The 20,397-nt window shown below is 70.5% G+C and overlaps 4 protein-coding genes across 11 annotated transcripts; 2 read left to right on the top strand and 2 right to left on the bottom strand.

The window, feature by feature from the left end:
- Positions 1-2: 2 nt before the first annotated feature.
- On the top strand, positions 3-3,237 carry LOC310896871 (protein ABHD1-like; the record flags this gene model as incomplete). 5 transcript variants are annotated; one of them, XM_083829767.1, is made up of 9 exons in its annotated part: positions 564-693; positions 764-924; positions 1,003-1,170; positions 1,238-1,283; positions 1,364-1,476; positions 1,547-1,720; positions 1,798-1,846; positions 2,619-2,784; positions 2,862-3,107. In XM_083829767.1, exons 1-9 carry the CDS (start codon positions 592-594, stop codon positions 3,077-3,079), a joined length of 1,197 nt encoding a protein of 398 aa, XP_083685893.1. In that variant the 5' UTR covers positions 564-591. The 5 variants fall into 5 exon arrangements, with proteins under 5 accessions (XP_083685892.1, XP_083685890.1, XP_083685889.1 ...); XM_083829763.1 differs by having other exon boundaries at positions 6-693; positions 764-1,170; positions 2,862-3,237; XM_083829765.1 differs by having other exon boundaries at positions 6-693; positions 764-1,170; positions 1,238-1,476.
- Positions 3,215-6,230, bottom strand: LOC310896874 (guanine nucleotide-exchange factor SEC12-like). Its single transcript, XM_083829771.1, has 9 exons — positions 6,042-6,230; positions 5,143-5,335; positions 4,819-5,030; positions 4,623-4,703; positions 4,414-4,538; positions 4,042-4,215; positions 3,899-3,971; positions 3,653-3,812; positions 3,215-3,535 (listed from the first exon to the last, which is right to left on the bottom strand). Exons 1-9 carry the CDS (start codon positions 6,174-6,176, stop codon positions 3,441-3,443), a joined length of 1,248 nt encoding a protein of 415 aa, XP_083685897.1. The 5' UTR covers positions 6,177-6,230; the 3' UTR covers positions 3,215-3,440.
- A 310-nt stretch (positions 6,231-6,540) lies between these two features.
- On the bottom strand, positions 6,541-13,117 carry SLC5A6 (solute carrier family 5 member 6). 3 transcript variants are annotated; one of them, XM_083829769.1, is made up of 16 exons: positions 12,979-13,117; positions 9,575-10,081; positions 9,400-9,465; positions 9,248-9,299; positions 9,056-9,123; positions 8,809-8,963; positions 8,585-8,725; positions 8,393-8,516; positions 8,225-8,313; positions 8,040-8,152; positions 7,899-7,966; positions 7,718-7,804; positions 7,436-7,620; positions 7,242-7,345; positions 7,050-7,171; positions 6,541-6,977 (listed from the first exon to the last, which is right to left on the bottom strand). In XM_083829769.1, the coding sequence occupies exons 2-16, from the start codon at positions 9,902-9,904 to the stop codon at positions 6,825-6,827; spliced, it is 1,857 nt and encodes a 618-aa protein (XP_083685895.1). In that variant the 5' UTR covers positions 9,905-10,081; positions 12,979-13,117; the 3' UTR covers positions 6,541-6,824. The 3 variants fall into 3 exon arrangements, with proteins under 3 accessions (XP_083685895.1, XP_083685894.1, XP_083685896.1); XM_083829768.1 differs by lacking the exon at positions 12,979-13,117 and adding an exon at positions 11,398-11,536; XM_083829770.1 differs by lacking the exon at positions 12,979-13,117 and adding an exon at positions 11,250-11,376.
- Positions 11,502-13,941, top strand: ATRAID (all-trans retinoic acid induced differentiation factor). 2 transcript variants are annotated; one of them, XM_083829772.1, is made up of 7 exons: positions 11,502-11,755; positions 11,842-11,969; positions 12,069-12,140; positions 12,332-12,403; positions 12,464-12,585; positions 12,759-12,905; positions 12,997-13,941. In XM_083829772.1, the coding sequence occupies exons 1-7, from the start codon at positions 11,576-11,578 to the stop codon at positions 13,416-13,418; spliced, it is 1,143 nt and encodes a 380-aa protein (XP_083685898.1). In that variant the 5' UTR covers positions 11,502-11,575; the 3' UTR covers positions 13,419-13,941. The 2 variants fall into 2 exon arrangements, with proteins under 2 accessions (XP_083685898.1, XP_083685899.1); XM_083829773.1 differs by having other exon boundaries at positions 11,507-11,755; positions 12,805-12,905; positions 12,997-13,168.
- The last annotated feature ends 6,456 nt before the right edge of the window (positions 13,942-20,397 follow it).

Raw genomic sequence — 20,397 nt, 5'->3', positions numbered from 1 at the left:
CGGGGCGCTGCCACGCGGAGCGGGGCGGGGGCGGCAGCGGCGCGTGGCACCCGCCGGGCCCCGGGACGAAGCGGGACGGCGGCACCGGCACTGCACGCGCAGGCTGCGGGCACGGAGCTCACGCCGCGCACCCCATGCACGCCCCGCAAGCGCCGCGCACCCTGTGCGCGCCCCGCGCCCCGCACGCGCCCCGCACGCGCCCCGCTGCCCCCGCTCCCCGCAGCCTCCCCGCACGCCCGCAGCACCACGGCCGCGCCCGCCCCCCGGCGCCCCGCGCCCGCTCCCCCGGCCCCGGGCTCGGCTCCCGGGGCCGCTCGAGGAGCCCGCCCCGCCCCGGGGCCACGTCGCCGCCCCGCGGGGCCCCTCCCGCGCCAGCAGCGCGGGAGTTAACCGGTACCCTCGGGTGTGCCCGGCACAAAGATGGCCGCCGGAGCCACACGCGCCCGGCTCGGGGCGGGGCCAAGGCGAGTAGGGGCGGGACCAGAGGGCGGGGCCGCGGTGGGGGCGGGGCCGCGGTGGGCGTGGCCGGTGGGGGCGGGGCCAGTGTGGGCGGGGCCGGGCAGGCGGGGCCGCGGTTCCCGGCGGGCCGCGATGTCGGCGGAGGAGCCGCCCGGTGCCGCCGCCCTCCCCCCGCTGCTGCTGGCGGCCGCCGCCGCGGCGCTGCTCGGCCTCTGCTGGGCGGGGGCGCCGAAGGTGGGCGCGGGGCCGGGCGGGGGGCGGCGGGGGCGGGGACCCCCCTGACAACCCCCGGCTCTCCCCGCAGCGCCCCGTGCTGGCCGGCGGCCCGCGGCTCGTCGCCTTCCTGCGGCGGCGCTGCCCGGCGGTGCGGGCCCCGTTCCGCCCCACGGCCTGGTGCCCCGAGGGCCGCCTGCAGACCGTGCTCCGCGCCCTGCTGCAGTCCTGCCCGACCGTCCGCTACCGCAGGTGAGCCCGCGGCGGGGCCGGGCCGAGCCATACCGGGCCGGGCCGGGCCGTGCCGCGCCTGACGCCGCCGCCCCGCAGCGAGTCCATCCGCACGCCCGACGGCGGGCAGCTCGTCCTCGACTGGGCCGATGGCTGCGCCCTGCCCGCCGCCCGCCCCACCGTGCTGCTGCTGCCGGGGCTGGCGGGCAGCAGCCAGGCCAGCTACGTGCTGCACATGGTGCACGGCGCCGCCCGCGCCGGGTACAGGTGAGTGCCGGGGGAGGGGGAGCCGCCCCACCGCCCCGCTGCCCCCTCTGACACCTCTCTCCCCCAGGGCCGTCGTGCTCAACAACCGGGGCTGCCGGGGCGAGGAGCTGCTGGTGAGACCCTCCCCGAGCCCCCCGCCCGCGGGGCAGGGGCGCTGCAGGGCCGAAACCCGGCTGTGCCCCTCCCTGCCCAGACCCCCCGGACCTTCTGCGCCAGCAACACGGAGGACCTGGAGACGGCCGTCGCCCACATCAGGGGCCGGTACCCGCACGCCCCGCTGCTGGCTGCCGGCGTCTCCCTGGGCGGGTACGGGATGGGGCGGACGCCCCGGGGATGACGGTGGCCGCGGCCCCCCCTGACGCCGGTGCTGGCACAGGATGCAGCTCCTGAACTACCTGGCACGGAGGGGCCGGGCAGCGGGGCTGGTGGCGGCCATGGCCGTGTCCCCCTGCTGGGACCCCCTGGAGTCAACAGTGTCGCTGGAGCAGCCGCTCAACGCCCTGCTCTTCAACCGCCGCCTGGCCGCCAGCCTCTGCCAGCTCGTCCGCAGGTGGGGGGCAGGGGGCTACACGCCAGGACCGGGGGGCACCAGCGGCACCACCCGTCACTGACCCAGGCTCATTGCAGGCACCGGGCGGTGATCGGGGACAAGGTGGACATGGAGCACATCCTGCAGGTGGAGCCCACCCCCGAGGCCCAAGTGCCACCTGGTCACGGAATGGTTTGGGTTGGAAGGGACCTCAAAGCCCCCCCAGTTCCAACCCCCTGCCACGGGCAGGGATGCCACCCACCAGATCAGGTTGCTCAAGGCCTCGTCCAACCTGGCCTTGAACACCTCCAGGGACGGGGCATCCACAGCCTCTGAGCAGCCTGTGCCAGTGCCTCACCGCCCTCTGAAGAATTTCCTCCTAACCTCTCATCTAAATCTCCCTTCATTTAGTGTAAAACCATTCCTTCTTGTCCTATGATTATCTACCTGAGCAAAAAGTTGCTCTCCGTCTTTCTATAAGCCCCCTTTAAGTACCAAAAAGCTGCAGTGAGGTCTCCCTGGAACCTTCTCTTCCTCAGGCTGAACATCCCCAGCTCTCTCAGCCTTTCTTCCTAGGAGAGGTGCTCCAGCCCTCTGATCATCTTTGTGGCCCTCCTCTGGACCTGTTCTAAAAGATCAACATCCTTCTTGTGCTGGGAGCCCCAGACCTGGACGCAGCGCTCCAAGTGGGGGCTCACGAGGGCAGAGCAGAGGGAGACAGTCACCTCCCTCGCCCTCTGGCCACTCCTCTGTTGGCGCAGCCCAGGACGCGGTTGGCCTTCTGGGCTGCGAGTGTGCTGCTGGCTCACGTTGAGCTTTTTGTCCTCCAGAACCCCCAAGTCCTTCTGTGCAGGGCTGCTCTCAGAGAGCAGTCTGTGCTCGTGCCTGGGGCTGAGTGCCCGATGTCCCCCCGCTGCAGGCTCGCACCATCCGGGAGTTCGACGAGCGCTACACGGCGCCAGCCTTCGGCTACAGCAGCTGCAGCGAGTACTACCGGGCAGCCAGCCCCGCGCGCCGGCTGCACCGCATCCGCGTGCCCCTGCTCTGCCTCAACGCCTCCGACGACCCCTTCTCCCCCCTGCACGGTGAGCGGGGCCGGGGGGCTGGAGCTGGCCCCGTTGGGGGTGGCAGCGGCTGACCCCCGCCCGCTGGCACCTCGCAGCCATCCCAGTGGAGGCCGCCTGGCGCCTGCCCCACGTGGCGCTGCTGGTGACGGCCCACGGCGGCCACATTGGCTTCCTGGAGGGCCTCTTCCCCCGCCACGGCACCTACATGGACCGCGTCTTCACCCAGTTCATCACCGCCGTCTTCGAGCACAGCGAGGAGCTCCAGCAGCTAGAGGAGGGTGGGGATGGGGCTGCGGGGCAGGACGCTGTCTGACACCCCCAATAAACCCACTCGCGCTGCAGCAGCGTGGCTGTGAGCCAGGCAGGGTGAACAGAGCACGAGCACGGGGAGGGCTGAGCTGCCTGCACCCCCCCACCCCCTGCTGCCCCAGCACAGACGGGGCCGGCGCTGCCTTCACGCTCCGGGTTTAATGGGGGCAGTGGGGCAGAGGGCTGGACCCAGCCCAGCCGGCGGCACGCTGCGCCCCGGGGCCGGCCCTGCGCCGCACTGCAGCCCAGCACGCTCCCCCCGGCCGGTGCCCAGCGCCAGCAGGGCGGCTGGGTCCGGGTCCAGGTCCCTCATCTGCCCCGCAGTCCGGGGGGTGCCGCGGGGGGGTCAGTCCTGGCCCCGGGGCCTAGAGGAAGCCAGGGAAGGCGAGCTGCAGCAGCAGGATGGTGGCCACGATGAGCCCGGCACAGAGCAGCAGCAGCAGCCAGACGGGGAGGGAGCCTGCGGAGGAGAGCAGGGCTTGAGGAGGGTGCCCGGGGGTCCTGCTGCCTCTTGTGCATGCAGGACGGGCTGCCGCGGCCCCGCTGCGGACACGGGTGCAGGAGCTGCGCCACCTACGTCGGCCGGGGAGCAGGTGCAGCTTGCAGCGGCTGTCGACAGCCACGCTGAGCAGGGCGGCCTCGTTTCCTGCCAGCAGCTCCCGCCCGCGCTGGCTCTCGGGCACGAAGGCGACATCGGTGACGACGATGCCGTGCGCCTCCTTCACATAGTAGAGCCTCTGCGGGGGCAGCAGGGAGGGCGGCCCGGTCACCTCAGCCCTAGGGGCAGGGCAACCCCCGCACCCCTCCCCGCGCCCCTGCTCACCTGCAGCGAGAAGGCAATGTGGATGGCCACAGAGCCCGTGACGGTGCCCAGCCCCAGGAACGTGCCCGAGTCGCTGCGGAGGCAGGGGGACGGTGAGCGGGGGCCAGCACGGCCCCGTGCCCGCACCCAGCCCCGCGCCGTACCTGACGGAGAGGCAGGACACCACCTCGCTGCCGCAGGGCCGCGTGAGCAGCGGCAGGAAGCTCCTCCCGTCCCACTTGGTCAGGTAGCAGGGCGGGGGGCGGCGCTCCCGCTTGTGGGGCACCTGCACCGTGTAGAGCCGCAGCGCCCCAGCGTTGTCCTCCACCGCCCCGAACCTGCCGCAGGAGAGCACAGGCTGACCCGGTGCCGGCACTGCTGCTCCTCGCAGCTGCAAGGGGAGCGTCGGGGCCGTCCCTACGTTCGGCATCGCCACCGCTGACCCCAGTGGCAGGACTGGGGCGCTTTGGGGGTCCAGGACCATCCCCTCCCCAGACCTGGACCTAGCCCCCATCAGCACGTGTCGGGGCCCTCACCGGCAGGCCTGGTAGCGGTACGCCTTGTCGGGGATGCCAGGCAGGTTCTCGTTCCAGCACAGCCCCGTCACCAGCTGGTCCCGCTGCCACACGCAGCACTGGAAGTCCCGTCCCGCCGTCACCACCTGCACAGAGAAGGTGCGAGGAGGACTCGAGCAGCGGGGCCAGGGCAGGCTGCTGCCGCCTGCCGCCTCCCAGCCACCGCCCACCTTGTTGTCAGGGCCCAGCGCGATATCCTCGATCTCCCCGTCGTGGGCTTTGAACTCCAGCGTCTTCTTCATGCTGGGGAACTGTGAGAACAGAGCACGTGTCGGAGCCGCGGCCCATGGGTGAAGTCTTCCCTGCCAGCCACACAGCGTGACGGCAAGGCAGCGCCTGGCCCTGGCTCCCGCGCCCTGTGCCCACCTCCCAGAGGCGGAGGAAGCCATCGGCTCCACCGGTGACGAGCAGGGAGCAGTCAGCGTTGAAGCGGACGGCCTTCTGCAGGGCGTCGGGGCTGAAATCCGTGCGGACGCTGTGCAGGCTCTCCACGGTCACCTCGCTCGTCTGGTTCTGCGTGTCGCCCTGCGCTGCCGGGCTGGGGCCCTTCCGCTTCCGCGGCCCCTTCTCCCCACTGGCTGCAGCGGGGAAGGCAGTGCTGACCCTGACGCAGCCCCGCAGGGCAGCCCGGAGCTCCCGGCCCCGCGCCGTCCCCACGCCGCCCCTGCCCCGGGGGATGCAGGCTCTCACCGTCCCGTCCGGCCGTGCCGCGCCCCGGGGGCGGCTGCAGGCTGAAGCGCAGGATGTGGCAGTCGGCGTCCTGCCCCGCCGCGATGAAGTCGTCCGCCAGCGCCATGGTCATGGTGGCGCGGGTCTCGGTGTCGTGCGAGTGCAGCAGCGAGGCGCTGAGCTGCCCCCCGACCTGCTCCAGCTGCAGGAAGTGCTGCAGGCAGGGCGAGCGCGGCCTCAGGGCTGGGCACCGGCAGGGGGCTGGGGGGGGCGGCCCACCGGGTGCCCCTGCACCGCCCCACGCTCAGCCAGGCTGCCCCGCGGCCCCAGGACCCCCATTCTGGCCCGGTACTCAGGTATCCCGGTACCCCCATCCTGGTCCCAGGACTCCCATCCCAGCCTCGGTATCCTGGTACCCTGGTATCCCCCATCCCTACCCAGTACCCAGGTACCCCGGTACTCCCATCCCAGCCTCATAGCCCCGTTACCGTGGGACCCCCACCTCGGACTGGTACCCCGGGACCTCCATCCTGGTACCGCCATAGCGGCCCCGGGACCCAGGTACCCCGGGACCCCCATCGCAGTACCGCGGTACCCCGATCCCAGTACCCCCATCCCGGCCCAGTACCCAGGTACCCTGGTACCCCCATCCCGGCCCCGAAGCCCCGGTACCCCCATCCCGGTACCCCGGTACCCCGATCCCAGCACCCCCATCCCGCCCCGGTACCCAGGTACCCCGGTCCCACTTCCCCCATCCCGGCTCCGCAGCCCTGTTACCGTGGTACCCCCATCCCGGCCCGGGACCTCGGCGCCCCGATCCCGGCACCCCGATCCCGGCCTCGGTTCCCCGGTCCCCCCACCCCGTCTCCCCGCCCCCCGCCCGCAGGCCCCAGACCGCCCAGCCCGTCCCGGCCCCGCACCACGCCATTGCGGATGCCGGTCTTGGCGGCGCCGCCGCCGCCGGCGGTGATGGCGATGGGGCGGCGCGGGTGCAGGCGCACGGTGTACAGCGGGAATGGCGCGCGGTACAGCTCGGCCGCCCGCCGCGGCGACATGGCTGCGGGCACACGTCAGCGCCCCCGCGCCGTGCGTCACCAAGCCCCGCCCCCCGCCCCGCCCCCCGCTATTACGCCCCGCCCCCGCCGTCCCGCCCGCGGCCACGCATGCGCAGGGCGGGAGCGCCGCGCACCGGGGAGCACCGGGCGGGACCGGGGCGAACCCCCCGCAACGCTGCCGGCCGCGGGGGCTCGGGGCCGCGCTCCCCGCTCAGCTCCGGCCCCGCCGCCCTGCCCGGCATCGCCCGCTCCCCCCCCGGCCTCCCGTTCTCCGCCGCACCCCCGGTGCCCGCCCCCGGTCGCGCTGGGGGCAGGGAGCCACGAGCCCGCCGTGCGCGGTGCGGAGGGGCCGGGCACGCCGAGCGCCGTGCTCCACAACGGTTTTATTGGGGGGGTGGGGAAAGGGAGAGCCGCGGCCCGCGGAGCAGGGCGGTAAGGCACGGGGCCAGGCCGCGGCACGGGGAGGGGGCACGGGCACTGCTCCCGCCTGCCCCACGCCGCTCCCGGAGCCCCCCGGGGGTGGCGGCCCCGCAGCGTCCTCCGGAACCGGCTGGGGGCACGGGGCTGGCACCGCACCGCCTGCAGGGACCCAGCCCCGCAGCGGGAGCTGGCACCGCGCGGCCACACCGGGCCCGGTGCCGGGGCGGGTCAGAAGGAGGTCTCCTGCAGGGCGTAGGCGGGGGGCCCGGCCGCGCGCACGTAGCCCTGCTCCTCCTCGTCCCGCGGCACGCAGCCGGCGGCCACGCCGTTGGGCACCCGCGCCACCTTCTCCGTCGTGGTCAGCTCCGGGCGGGCGGCGTCCTGCAGAGACAGGGCGGGGGGCAGCAGGACCGCGGGCACCCACCCCCCCGCCAAGGGGCCGGGGGTCCTCACCTGGGCGGGGAACGGCACCCCGCAGCCCAGCCACTGCCGGTACTTGGGGGGCAGGCAGCACAGCAGGCGCGGCAGCACCGGGTAGATGGTGCGGGGGTCCACGGCCGCGCCCCGCGTGGGGCCTGAGGGCAGCGCAGGGGTCAGCGGGGACCGGGGGGGCGGCACCCGGCCCCCCCACGCCCCCCCGCTCACCGGTGAGCAGGCTGACCAGAAGCCCCACCACGATGACGGTGGTGGAGTTGTGGGCGCTGTACCACATGTACGACAGGCTGTAGAACTTCTGCAGGCCCGTGGGGCTGGGGGGAGAGCGGGTGAAGGGGGCATGGAGCAGCCCCCCCCGAGGCTGACCCTCCTCCTGCCGCCCCCACCCGCCCCATCCCGCTCACCTGCGTGGGGCCGCCGTGGGGGCGAGCAGGGTGGTGGCGAGGGCGGCGGTGATGTTGCCGTCAGGGGGGCGGGCGGTGCTGTTGGCCGCGGGGGCCCCCCCGGCAGCCCCCATGCTGGACACCAGGCTGCCGATGCCCACCCAGAAGGCCATGGCCAGCCCCGCCAGCAGCCCCACGATGGCGCCCTGCGTGGGGAGGGGGGGTCGCAGCACTGAGCCCCGTGGCCGGCACCCCATGGGGGGGGGGGGAGCCATGCGGGGGGGGGAGCACTGCGGGACTCACCGCGGGGTTGGCGCAGGGGAAGAACATGCCCAGGCAGAAGAGCCCCAGCAGCGGCCCCCCCACCATGCCGAAGATGCTGATGGCTGCCTGCAGGGACATGGCACCGCTGTGGGGCTGTGGGGATGGGGGGGCCACCCCCACCGGGGGGGGCAGCAGGGCACCCCTCGTCCCCATCCCCTACCTGCAGCACGGGGCCCAGCATGGAGGAAACGTAGGCCATCCCCAGGCACAGCAGCCCATAGCCGAGAGCTGGGTGACAGGTGGGGGTGTCACAGCACTGCAGAACCCCCCCCCCAGTGCCCCCCTCCCGGGCCCCGCTCACCCAGCAGCTTGGAGAACAGCGTGGCCCGCGACTCCGACAGCCCAGGGCAGTGCGGCCGCACCAGGTCCTCCATCGTCACCGTCGCCAGCGAGTTGAAGGCGGAGGAGATGGTGCTGGGGAGGAGAGGGAGCGGGAGGGGGGCTCGGCCACGTGCCCCCCCAGCACCCCTTGGTCACGGCACCCACCTCAGGGAGCCGCTGAACAGGCAGGCGACGAAGAGGCCGGGCAGCCCTGGCAGGTCCTTCAGCACATCCATCACAAAGTACAGCACCAGCTGGGGACCGGCACGGGGTGAGCGCGGTGCTGGGGGGCGCACGGTGGGCTCAGGGGGAAGGGGGGGCACGGGCATCCACCTGGTCGGAGGAGACGGGGCCGGTCACCAGCGGGTGCTCACGGTCGTAGACGAACATGACGAGGCCGGTGAGGCAGCTGAGGCAGAGCACGATCTGCTGGCAGGGGAAGACGGCGTAGCAGGAGCTGCGGGTGCCACGGAGACGTCAGAGGCTGGCGGCGGGGGGCCCCCCCCGCGCCTCCACCCCACTCACAGCACGGCCTGCCTCTCGTTGCGGGAGCTCAGGTACCGCTGCACCTGCGCCTGGTTCACGCCGTACAGCGACAGCATCATGAAGACGCCCCCGAAGGCCAGCGTCCAGAACGTGTGTCGCACGTAGGGGTCAGGGTTGAGGCTGCGGGGAGGGGAATGTGGTCATGGGGTGCGGCCGCCCCCTGCACGCCCACGCCGGGGCTTGGCCTGGGGCACGGCGCTCACTCGATGCCCGAGATCTTGCCCTCCTGCTCCGCCAGGCGCCAGACGCGGGCCATGCCGCCCACGCGCTGGGCGCCCACCACGATGACGGCCAGCTGCCCCGCGAACATCACCAGCGTCTGGAAGACGTCTGTCCAGATGACGGCCTTCAGCCCGCCCTGCGGAGGCACAGCGCCCGTCACCGCGGCCCGGGGGGGGCGCAGGGCAGCCCCGTGCCCAGGGCACGAGAGGTGCGGCGGCAGCGACTCACCAGCGTGGTGTACAGCGTGCAGACCAGCCCTATGGTGAGCACCGCGCTCCAGAGGTCAAAGCCCGTCACTGGAAGCAACGGAGGCCGTTAACGAACAACAAGGACAGCGGCCCCCGGTGTGCCCGTGGGACCCAGCAGGACCCCAGGCTGGGGTCTGTCCCGCAGCCCCCTCGCAGCCCCCGGCTCCCTTACCTGCGTTGAGGGCCAGCGCAGGCGCGTAGAGCACCACCCCCATGTAGATGACCTGCGGGGACAGCAGCGCTGCAGCCCACCTGCGCCCCCTCCCCACGCCCACACATCCAGGACCCCCCAGGACCGCCGCGCGGTGCCAGCCACCCACTCACCATCTGGAAGATGAAGGTGACGGTGCCAAAGACACGCACGGTCTTGTTGAAGCGCAGCTCCAGGTACTGGGGGAAGGGGGGAGACAGGGTCACGGGAGCATCCCCGTCCCGACGTGGGGTCTGCGAGCAGGAGGGGCACCCCCGCACCCCCTCCATCCCACGGCACCCTGCTCACCTCGTAAGTGCTGGTGATCTGCAGGCGGTAGAAGACGGGGATGAAGACGTGTGCCGGGATGAGCAGCCCCAGAAAGTAGGAGCAGCCGAGGAACCAGTACTCGGTGCCGAACCGGTAGATCTCGGCGGGCACACCCAGGATGGCCACTGCCGACTGGAAGGTGGCCAGCAGGGAGAGGGCAACAGGCAGGAAGCCCATGCTGCGGTTCGCCAGGAGGAACTCCTGCACCGTGCGCTGCCGGCCCCCGCTCAGCGCGTAGAAGAGCCCGATGGCCAAGGACAGCACCAGCAGCAGCGTGAAGATGGTGTAGTCGATCGCCGTGAACTCCATGGCGAGCTCCTGCCGCTGCCCCGCTGCCCCCCGGCCGCACGCCCCCGCTGCGCCCGCCCCACCTCATGGGCGTGCCGAGCCCCGGTGGCCGCCCCAGACGGAGGACGGCGGTGTCAGACGGCCGCACCGGAGGCTCCGCAGGGACCTTCGCTCCTAATCTCAGCCCGCCTCAAGGACCTGCGGGAGCGCGGCACCAGGACATCCCCTCAGCCCTCCCCCTCCCTCCGGCACGCGGCGCCGCCGCGCTCCCCCCCCCGCTTCCCCCACCTGCCCCGGGAGGTCGTCCCCCGGCCAAGGCAAACACGGCCCCTGCCAAGCAGCGCCGAGGGCACGGCAGCAACGCCCGGCCCGCCCGGCGCCGGCCCCCGCGGCGCGCAGAACCCCGCCGAGCCCGGCGGAACCGGCCCTGCCCCGGCCCCGTGCCGCGGACCCGACGCGGCCGCCGACGCCCCCCCCGCGCCCCCGCAGCCGGCAGGACCCGCGCAGCCGGTCCCCAGCCGGGACGGGGCGGACAGGCCCCACGGCGGGCAGACAGACGGACAGCGCAGACGCCCCGCGTGGGCGCAGGGCGGCCCCGGGCACCCCGTGCACCCGAGCGGGGCGCGGGGCAGGGCAGCCCCCGGCCGGGACGGGCGGGGCGCGGAGCCCCGGCGGGGGCACGCGAGGACACCGCGGGGGCGGGCACCGGAGCCCGATCCGCGCAGGAACGCCCCGGGCGTGCTCGGCGGGATCAGGACCGGGATCGGGACCGGCCTCGGCCCTGCCCCGCGCCCGGGCCTGCCCTCTGGGGGCCGGGGGCGGCGGCGCTGGCTCGGGACCGCGCCGGGAAGGAGGCGAGGGGGCAGCGCCGCCCGCCGCCGCCCCAGCCTGCACGGCGCGGCTCCGCGGGCAGGGTCCAAGGTCACCGCTCCGCGCCGCGCAGCCACAACACGGGGCCGGCGCCCCCCGCCCAAGGCCGCGCTCCCCCCGCCCCGCCGCAGCCCCCCCGGGGCCGTGCCGCCATCGGCCCCGGCCCAAGGCCCCGGCGGCCCCCCCGGGGCGCTGCGCCCGTCCTCGGGGGTCCGCCCCCCGCAGCCACGCGGTGTCCCCGTGCCCCCGGCCCCGGGCCCTGCCGCCTGCCCCCCGTGCCCCCAGCCCCAGCCGCTGCTCCCGGGCCCGCGCCCCCAGCTGGGGGCCCCGCTCCGCGACCCCCGCGCCCCCAGCCCCAGGTCGCGCTCCCCCCGTCCCCTGTATTCCCTCCCCGTCCCCAGCCGAGGCCCCGCCGCCCCCACCCCCGGTGTCCCCGCACCGCAGCCCCTCTCCCTGCCCCCCGCTCCCCGGACCCGGTGTCCGCGGTGACCCCTACCCGAGCCCCCGCTCCCCAGAACCGCTGGCGCTGCGCTGGCCCCGCACCGGCCCCCGTGCCCCGCACCGGCCCCTGCCCCGCGCACCGGCCCCTGCCCACGGGGCGCGGCGGTGCCGGCAGCCCCGGGCCGCGCCGCTCGGGCACTCACCGGGGCCGGCAGCGCCCGGCGCGGCACCGCTCTGCCCACGTGCACCCGCGGCGGCGGCGCGCCCCGATGACGCAGCGAGGCCTTGCCCTCACCGCGCTCTTCCGCCCGGCCCTGCCGGGGGCGGGGCCTCACCGCCGAGCGCAGGTCGCCGCGCCCCGGCGAGCCCCGGCCGCGGTCCATGGCGGAGCCGCCGGGCCCCCCCCGCGGCCGTTCCGCCCCGCTGGGCGCTGCCCCGGGGCAGGGCCGACCCCGGCCGGGCGGGACCGGAGCCGGAGCCGAGCGGCGGGCCCGGAGCTGGGCCGCGGGCACCCTCCTGCTGCTGCTGCTGCTGCTGCCCGGGGCCGCCGGCGGCGGGGCGGTGAGCGGGGCGGGGGGCGGGTACCGGTACCGGTATCGGCCCGGTGCCGGCCGTGCCCGCGCCCCCCGTGACCGCTCTCCTCTCAGGTGTGCGGGAGCTGCCCGGGGCCGCTGCGGAACGGATCCCTCGTGGCCCGGTACTGCGCCTCCAGGGCGGGCGCGGAGCCGCGGGGACGCTGCTGCGTGGCTCGGGGACCCCCGCGGCGCCTGCTCGGGTACGGCCGGGGGCGGCGGGGTCGGGGGGCTGCAGCATGCGGGGGGCTGCAGCAGGGCGCGGGGTGCGCGGGTGTCTCACGTCCCTCCCTCTGCCCCAGGTTGGACCTGAGCAACTGCTCCCTGCGCAGCCTGCCCGCTGCGTTCGCTGAGGCCGCGGCTGTCGTTGTCCTGTGAGTCCTGGCGGGGCAGGGAGAGGGCTCCGGGGGCAGCCCGCGGGACGGGGCTGGGCCGTGCACGCTCTGGTCCCCATCCCCGCTGTCCCCAGTGACACCACCTCGGGGTGCCCGTCCTGCCTCCAGGCAGGACCCGCAGCCTGCACCTGCCCCACGGGCGGGGTAAGCAGCCCCTGGTGTGTTTGCAGGGACCTGACGGAGAACCCCCTGGCAGCCCCCCCCAACAGCTCCTTCCTGGGCTTCACGAACCTGCAGAGCCTGTGAGTACGGGGGTACGGGGGGGCTGGGCGCGGTGCCTGGTGCTGAGCTCTCTTTCCCAGCGCGGTGCCACTGGAGCTGGAGTGCCCAGGCGGGAACAACGCCTGGGAGGAGGTGACAGAGCATGGGAGCAGCCGGCTCTGCCACGGCCAGAGGAACCCCTGCAACAGCTCCGGGGAGCTTGGTACGTGGGTTACGGGGGCGGGCCTCCTTGGCCACCTTGCGTCCTTGTGTCCTCACCCTGGGGCACTGCACACGGTGGGGTGGGGGACAACCAGCACCCACCTGCTGGGGCTGCCCCCCTCCCCTTGCTCGGCTGCGCCTTGCTGTCCCCTCAGTGTGGTGGGGCCGTGCCAGGAGCAGCCCTGGCTTGGCCCCGTCACCCCCCGCCGTGCTCCCCCAGCCTGGCTGTGCCCCGAGAACGCCGCCTGTGCCCCGGATGGCCCCGGCTTCTCCCAGTGCCTCTGCGCCAGCCCCTTCCACGGCTACAAGTGCCTGCGCGAGGTGGGTGCCCTGGGGGGCCGAGGGACGGGACCCCCCCGCAGGACGGCCCTGCGGGGCGGGCAGAGCCGCTTACCCGCGTGTCGCCTTGCAGGGCGCGTTCCCCGTCCTGCCCTTCTGCAGCATCCTGGGGGCTGTGACGGCTGCCCTGTCCCTCCTGCTGTGGGGCACCCAGCGCCGGAAAGCCAAGGCCCCGTGACGGGGACACCTCCTGCGCACAGCGCCCCACTCACCCAGTGGGGCCCAATAAAGCGTGCAGCACCGCGTCCGGGGCTCCTTCCTGCGGCAGCGCGGGGACGGGGGGGGGGGGCCGTGCGGTGCCCCCCGCAGCAGCAGCTTCCCGGTGCCCCAGCTGCGTGCCCCGCTACACCGCGGCGGCCGCAGGGGGCTCCGCCGGGGCTGGCAGCCGGGCCGGGCCCGCGGCTCTACCGGGACGGGCGGGGCCACGGGGGCGGGGGCGCGTCTATGCAAATCGGGGTGCTGCTGGGGGTGGGGCCACGGGGAGAGCGCCCCTGAAGCGGAGACGTGTGCCTCGGCGGGGCGGGGCTCCAGGGAGAGGGGCGTGCCCATGCAGATCAGGGGGCGTGCCCATGCAGATCAGGGGGCGTGCCCATGCAGATCAGGGGGCGTGCCCATGCAGATCAGGGGGCGTGCCCATGCAGATCGGCGCCGCGCGGCATACCGGGACAAAACCCACACCACACGGCGCCGCGCGTGGCCCCGCGTGGGCGCGCGGCGGGCGCGGGACGTGGGCGCCGCTCGGGGCCGGGCGGGGCGGGGCGGGCGCGTCCGCGGCGGGCGTTGCGGGGCGCGTGTCCGTGTGGTGGGTGTGCGTGCGCGCGCGTGGGGCCGCGGCGTCGGGGAGCGGGAGGCATACTTACCTGGCAGGGGAGACACCATGATCAGGCAGGTGGTTTTCCCAGGGCGAGGCTCATCCCCTGCACTCCGGGTGTGCTGACCCCTGCGATTTCCCCAAATGCGGGAAACTCGACTGCATAATTTGTGGTAGTGGGGGACTGCGTTCGCGCTCTCCCCTGGTTCTGCGGTGCCAAAGACAGAGCTGTGCTGGGGGCGTTTCTGTTCCTTTGGGGGGCTCTGGCAGCGCCTGGGGGTCGCTCCCGGCCGCGGTTGGGCTCGTGCCCCGCGTGGGCTGCCCGGAGCCTGCCCGTGACGGGCCGCAGCCGCGGGGGTCGGGGTCCCGCTCCGCCCGGTCCCGCTGGACCGGCAGAGGCGCCGCTCGCTCGCTCGCACGGCCCGGAAGGCGGCCAGCCGGGCACAGAGGGCAACGATCGGCGCCAGCACCGAACGGCAGCGTGAGCGGAGCACCAGCTCACGACGAGCTCCCGATTTACCTGCTGGGAAAGGAGCGGGCGTGGGGCGTAGGGGAAGGTCCAGAGCTCCGTCACCCATCACGGAATTGTAGGGGTTGGAAGGGACCCCAAGAGACCATCGGGTCCAACCCCCCTGCCAAAGCAGTTCCCTAGAGCAGGCTGCCCAGGCAGGCGTCCAGACGGGCCTTGAATATCTGCAGAGAAGGAGACCCCACAGCCTCCCTGGGCAGCCTGTCCCAGCGCTCCGTCACCCTCACCGGGAAGAAGTTCTTTCGCATGTTGGTGCGGAACTTCCTGGGCTCCATTTTGTGGCCATTGCCCCTTGTCCTGTCCCCACAAACCACTGAAAGAGGTTGGCCAAATCCCTCTGTCTCCCACACCTCAGGTATTTATACACATTGGTGAGATCCCCTCTTGGTCTTCTCTTCTCCAGGCTGAACAGCCCCAGGTCTCTCAGCATTTCCTCACAGAGGAGATGCTCCAGGCCCCGTATCATCTTTGTGGCCCTCCGCTGGACTCTTTCCTGAAGATTTCTGTCTTTTTTGTACCAGAAAGCCCACAACTGGACACAGTACTCCAGGTAAGGCCTGACCAGGGCAGAATAGAGGGGGAGGATCACCTCCCTTGACCTGTTGGCCACCCTCTGAGCTCAGCCAGTTCTCAACCCACCTAACTGTCCACTCCTCTATCCCACGCTTTCTCAGCTTCGCTAGCAGGATGTCGTGGGAGACAGTATCAAAAGCCTTGCTAAAGTCAAGGTGGATGACATCCACTGCTCTTGCCCCATCTACCCAGCTGGTGATGCCATCATAGAAGGCTACGAGGTTGGTCGAGCACGACTTCCCCTTGGTGAATCCATGCTGACTACTCCTCACAACCTTCTTCTCTTCCAATTGCTTGGAGATGGCATCCAGAACAAGCTGTTCCAACGCCTTTCCGGGGACGGAGGTGAGACTGACTGGCCGGTAGTTGCCCGGATCCTCCTCCTTGCCCTTCTTGAAGACCGGAGTGACATTGGCTATCCTCCAGTCCTCAGGCACCTCTCCTGTTCTCCAGGACCTTTCAAAGATGATAGAGAGCGGTTCGGCGATCACCTCTGCTAACTCCCTCAGCACACGTGGATGCATCCCATCAGGACCCATGGACTTGTGTGCACTGAGCCCACTGAGATGCTCCCGAACCACTCCCTCATCAATCAGGGGGGAGATCTCCACTTCCCAGACTCTTTCTACTCCCTCCAGGGTCCAGGGGTACCGGGGGGGGGAGGGAGTCTTTGAAGCAAAGACCAAAGCAAAGAAGGCATTCAGTATCTCTGCCTTCTCAGCGTCCCCCGTTACCAGGACACCCCCCTCATTCAGCAGGGGACCCACATTATCCCTAGTCTTCCTTTTACTGTTTACATACTTAAAGAAAAAAAAATCTTATTATCCTTTATCTCCTTTGCCAGCTTCATCTCCAGGTGGGCTTTAGCCTCCTTCATCGTGTCCCTGCAGGCCCTCACAACACTCCTATACTCCTCCCAAGAGGACAGGCCTTTTTTCCACATTTCATAGACCTTGCTCTTCCTTTTGATCTTGTTGATGAGCTCCTTGCTCATCCACGCAGGTTTCCTGCCCCCTTTCTCTGATTTCCTACTCTTCAGGAGACACCGATCCTGAGCTTGGAAGAAGTACTGTTTGAATGTTGCCCAGCTCTCACAAGCACCCATACCTTCTAGGGATCTAGCTCATGAGATACCCCCAAGTAGGTCCTGGAAGAGGTCAAAGCTGGCACTCCAAAAGTCCAGGTTAGCAATCCTACTTTTTGCCTTACTTCTTCCACTCCAGACCTTCAACTCCACCATCTCATGGTCACTGAATCCCAAGCTACCCCCAACCTTCACATCCCTAACAAGCCCATCCCTGTTGGTAAGAATAAGGTCCAGAAGCACCCCCCACATCGTCGGCTCCTCCACCACCTGCATCAGAAAATTATCTTCAATGCATTCTAGGAACCGTTTGGACTGCGTGTGCCTGGCCGAGTTGCTTACCCAGCAGATGTCGGGATAATTAAAGAAGTCCCCCGTGAGAACCATCATCCAGGATCGTGAGGCTACTTCCAGCTGCTTGTAGAAGGCCTCATCGACCTCCTCCTGATCTGGTGAGCTGCAGTACACCCCCACAGCAGTGTAACCCATACCAGCCCGCCCCTTAATTCTCACCCACAAGCTCTCCACTTTTTCTTCACCTTCCCCCGGGTGGAGCTGGGTACATTCTAATTGCTCTCTCACATAGAATTTCACTTATCTTATAGTTCCTGTGAGTGACAGCTTGATTAATCCTGGATCCCAGAAGGATCCTGGGTGTTCCTCTGCCGGTGCATCACAAACTGGGGCGGGAGGCAGCCACGGACCCTGCTGGGCCCCGCAGGGCAGGAGCAGTGGAGGAAGTGTGCTTTTACTCTGCTGGGTTTTACGCGTGGTTTTACCCAGCTGGGCAGCCGAGCTCCACCTCAGCCGCTCTCTCGCTCCCCCTCCTCAAAGCGGAGAAAATACGATGCAAAGGGCTCGAGAGGTGAGATAAGGATGGGGAGATCACTCAACAGTTATCACGGGTAAAACAGACTCAGCAAAGGGAGATTAATAAAAGTTATTACCTATTACTGAGATGGAGCTGTGAGAAACAACAACAAAAAAGAAAGACACCTTCCCCTCAAGCAGCGCAGGGCGAGGGGGGCTGCGGTCAGTCCCTGACGCTTCGTCCCCGCCGCTCCTCCTCGGTCCCTCTCTGCCCCTGCTCCCTGCGGGGTCCCTCCCACGGGATGCCGTCCTTCCCCAGCTGAGCCTGCGGGGGCTGCCCACAGGCAGCAGCTCCTCAAGAACTGCTCCCACACGGCTCCGTCCCACGGGGTCCATCCCCCAGGAGCAAACTGCTCCAGCACGGGGCCCCCACGGGCGGCAGCTCCCCCCAGACCCCCTGCTCCTGCGGGGGCTCCTCTCCATGGCTGCAGCTCCGGCCCGGGGCCTGCTCCTGCGGGGGCTCTCCGTGGGCCGCAGCCTCCTCCAGGCCACATCCACCTGCTCCACCGGGGGCTCCTCCACGGGCTGCAGCGTGGAGATCTGCTCCGTGCGGGACCCGTGGGCTGCAGGGGGACAGCCTGCTCCACCAGGGGCCTCTCCACAGGCCGCAGGGGAACTGCTGCTGTGAGCCTGGAGCACCTCCTGCCTCCTGCTGCACTGACCTGGGGGGCTGCAGGGCTGGCTCTCACTCCTCTCTCCCAGCTGCCGTTGCACAGCATTTTTTTTTCGTTTTGTTTTTTTTTTTTCTTCCCCTTTCTTAACTCTGCTCTGTTGGAAGAACAAACGACATTGCTTATCAGCTTGGCTCCAGCCAGTGGCGGGTACAGAGCTGGCTCAAACTGGCCCTTATCTACCACGGGGCAGCTTCTTGATTCTTCTCACAAAGGCCACCCCTGCAACCCCTCGCTGGTAGCCTTGCCGCACAAACCCGACAGAGGAAGGCACGGTGCTGCCCTCGCACTTAGTGAGAGACCCCGAGAGCAGCAGAGGCGCCCGCTCAGCTCCTCCCGCACAACCTCCGCGCCCCGGCACCCCCCGCTCGTGCTCGGTCCCCCAGCGAGGCAGCGGGCACGGGGCAGCGGGGCGGGGGCGCTGCGGGTCGTCGGGGGCCTGCGGGATCCTCTGCGGCGGCTGCTGCGCCACCCCCCGCAGCAGCTTCAGGTCCCGGGCGCTTCCCCAGCCCTGACAGACGAGCTCGTGGAAATCCTTTGCCGAGACAACCAACTACTTCTGCACATCTCTGTCTTTGGCACCGCAGAACCAGGGGAGAGCGCGAACGCAGTCCCCCACTACCACAAATTATGCAGTCGAGTTTCCCGCATTTGGGGAAATCGCAGGGGTCAGCACACCCGGAGTGCAGGGGATGAGCCTCGCCCTGGGAAAACCACCTGCCTGATCATGGTGTCTCCCCTGCCAGGTAAGTATGCCTCCCGCTCCCCGACGCCGCGGCCCCACGCGCGCGCACGCACACCCACCACACGGACACGCGCCCCGCAACGCCCGCCGCGGACGCGCCCGCCCCGCCCCGCCCGGCCCCGAGCGGCGCCCACGTCCCGCGCCCGCCGCGCGCCCACGCGGGGCCACGCGCGGCGCCGTGTGGTGTGGGTTTTGTCCCGGTATGCCGCGCGGCGCCGATCTGCATGGGCACGCCCCCTGATCTGCATGGGCACGCCCCCTGATCTGCATGGCCACGCCCCCCCTGATCTGCATGGGCACGCCCCCTGATCTGCATGGGCACGCCCCCTGATCTGCATGGCCACGCCCCCCCTGATCTGCATGGGCACGCCCCCTGATCTGCATGGGCACGCCCCCTGATCTGCATGGGCACGCCCCCTGATCTGCGTGGGCACGCCTCCGACCATCCAGGCCCCGCCCCCGTGCCCGCGCTCCCGGGTCCCGCCGCAGCACGGCGCTGGGGCGTGTGGCGCCCGGCGGGGCCCGTCCCGAGGTGCCCGGCCCGCGGCTCCCCGCAGCCCAGCGGCACGGGGCCAGCCCGGCCGGGAGGAGCGGGCCGCACGCAGGGACCGCCCGCGGGGCAGCGACGGCCTCGCCGCGGGGAGGCTGCCGGGGGTCGGGGGCTGCGCGCCCTCGGCCGCCCTGGCCTTGTCCCGGCGCTGCTGCAGAGCGGGGCAGTGCGGGGCGGCAGCGAGGGGCGGCGCCGCGCGGGGCTGTCCTGGCTTCGGCTGGGGCAGTTAATGTTCTTCCCAGCATCTGGTGCGGAGCCGTGCTCTGGGTTTAGGAGGAAAACCCTGCCGGTAGCACCCCGACGTGCCGGCCGTCGCAGAGCGGCGCTTGTGCAGAGCCCGCACTTTCCTCACGCAGCCCTCCCAGCGAGGAGCCCGCGGTGCGCAAGGAGCCGGGAGGGGACACGGCCAGGGAAGCCCAGGGACCCCAAAGGGCTGTCCCGCCCCAGAGGGCGTCCTGCTGAACGATAAATCGGGGAGCTGGCCGGGGGCTGCCAATGAGTCACAGAATTATAGAATGGCTCAGGGTGAAACGGACCTTAAAGATCATCTGGTTCCAACCCCCGTGCTGGTCCCAGGACAGACCCCTGAGGGACACCGCTCATCACCAGTCTCCACCTGGACATGGAGCCGTTGGCCACCACTCTCTAGGTGCAGCCTTCAAGCCAATTCCTTACCCACTGAATGGTCCACCCTCCAAACCCATCTCTTTCCAGTTTGGAGATCAGGATGTCGTGTGGGACCGTGTCAAAGGCCTTACAGAAGTCCAGGTAGATGACATCCATCGGTCTTCCCTTGTCAGTTGATGCAGTCGCTCCATCACAGAAGGCCACCAGATCGGTCAGGCACAATTTGCCCTCGGTGAAGCCGTGGTGGCTGTCCCACATCACCTCCTGGTCTTGCATGTGCATTAACATTGCTTCCAGGAGGATCTGTTCCATGATCTTCCCAGGCACAGAGGTGAGGCTCACCGGTCTCTAGTTCCCCAGGTCTTCCATCAACCCTTTTTTAAAAGTGGGAGCGATGTTTCCTTTTTTCCAGTCACCAGGGACTCCACCTGACTGCCAGGACTTTTCAAATGGGCTAGAGAGAGGCTCGGCAACTCCATCAGCCAGTTCCCTGGGGACCCTGGGAGGCACGGCATCGGGCCCCACAGACTTGTACTCGTTCAGCTTCATCAGGTGGTCTCCAACCTGCTCTTCGCTTACAGCGGGAGGGACTCGGCTCCCCCAGCCCTCATCTTCGGGTTCAGGGAAACAGAGACGTGTGAGGCCTGACTGGCGGTGAAGGCTGAGGCAAAGAAGTTGTTGAGTACCTCAGCCTTCTCCATGTCTCTCGTTACCAGTTCTCTCCTCTGCCCTTTATCAGCAGGGGGTACGCTCTCCTTGGCCTCTCTTTGCTGGCCAGTGTACCTACAGAATCCCTTCTGGGTTTTGTTTTGGTTTTTTTTTGTGTCCCTTGCCAAGCTCAGTTCCATCCGTGCCTTGGCTTTCCTGATCCCATCCCTGCACATCTGGACAGCATCCCTGTACTCATCGCTGGCCACACGTCCCTGCTTCCCCTGCCCGTGCATTTCCTTCTCGCACCTCAGTCTGCCCAGCAGGTTGCTGCTCAGCCATCCCGGGTGTCTGCTCTCCCTGCCT

The sequence above is a fragment of the Anser anser genome (assembly GCF_964211835.1).
Source record: "Anser anser genome assembly, chromosome: 3".
In the NCBI taxonomy this organism is placed as follows: Eukaryota; Metazoa; Chordata; class Aves; order Anseriformes; family Anatidae; genus Anser; species Anser anser.
This window is presented reverse-complemented; position numbering and strand designations above follow the sequence as displayed.

Excerpts from the sequence above, each read along its gene's own strand:
- LOC310896874 (XM_083829771.1), bottom strand. The coding sequence starts at position 6,176 with ATGTCGCCGCGGCGGGCGGCCGAGCTGTACCGCGCGCCATTCCCGCTG. Across the intron at positions 5,336-6,041 it reads CCGGCATCCGCAATGGCGTG|CACTTCCTGCAGCTGGAGCA; the intron begins GTGCGGGGCCGG and ends CCCTGCCTGCAG. Across the intron at positions 3,972-4,041 it reads GTGTCCTGCCTCTCCGTCAG|CGACTCGGGCACGTTCCTGG; the intron begins GTACGGCGCGGG and ends CTGCCTCCGCAG.
- SLC5A6 (XM_083829769.1), bottom strand. The coding sequence starts at position 9,904 with ATGGAGTTCACGGCGATCGACTACACCATCTTCACGCTGCTGCTGGTG. Across the intron at positions 8,964-9,055 it reads GCACGCTGTACACCACGCTG|GGCGGGCTGAAGGCCGTCAT; the intron begins GTGAGTCGCTGC and ends GTGCCTCCGCAG. Across the intron at positions 7,805-7,898 it reads TGCTGGGCCCCGTGCTGCAG|GCAGCCATCAGCATCTTCGG; the intron begins GTAGGGGATGGG and ends ATGTCCCTGCAG.
- ATRAID (XM_083829772.1), top strand. The coding sequence starts at position 11,576 with ATGGCGGAGCCGCCGGGCCCCCCCCGCGGCCGTTCCGCCCCGCTGGGC. Across the intron at positions 12,141-12,331 it reads GCCGCGGCTGTCGTTGTCCT|GGACCTGACGGAGAACCCCC; the intron begins GTGAGTCCTGGC and ends GTGTGTTTGCAG. Across the intron at positions 12,906-12,996 it reads GCTACAAGTGCCTGCGCGAG|GGCGCGTTCCCCGTCCTGCC; the intron begins GTGGGTGCCCTG and ends GTCGCCTTGCAG.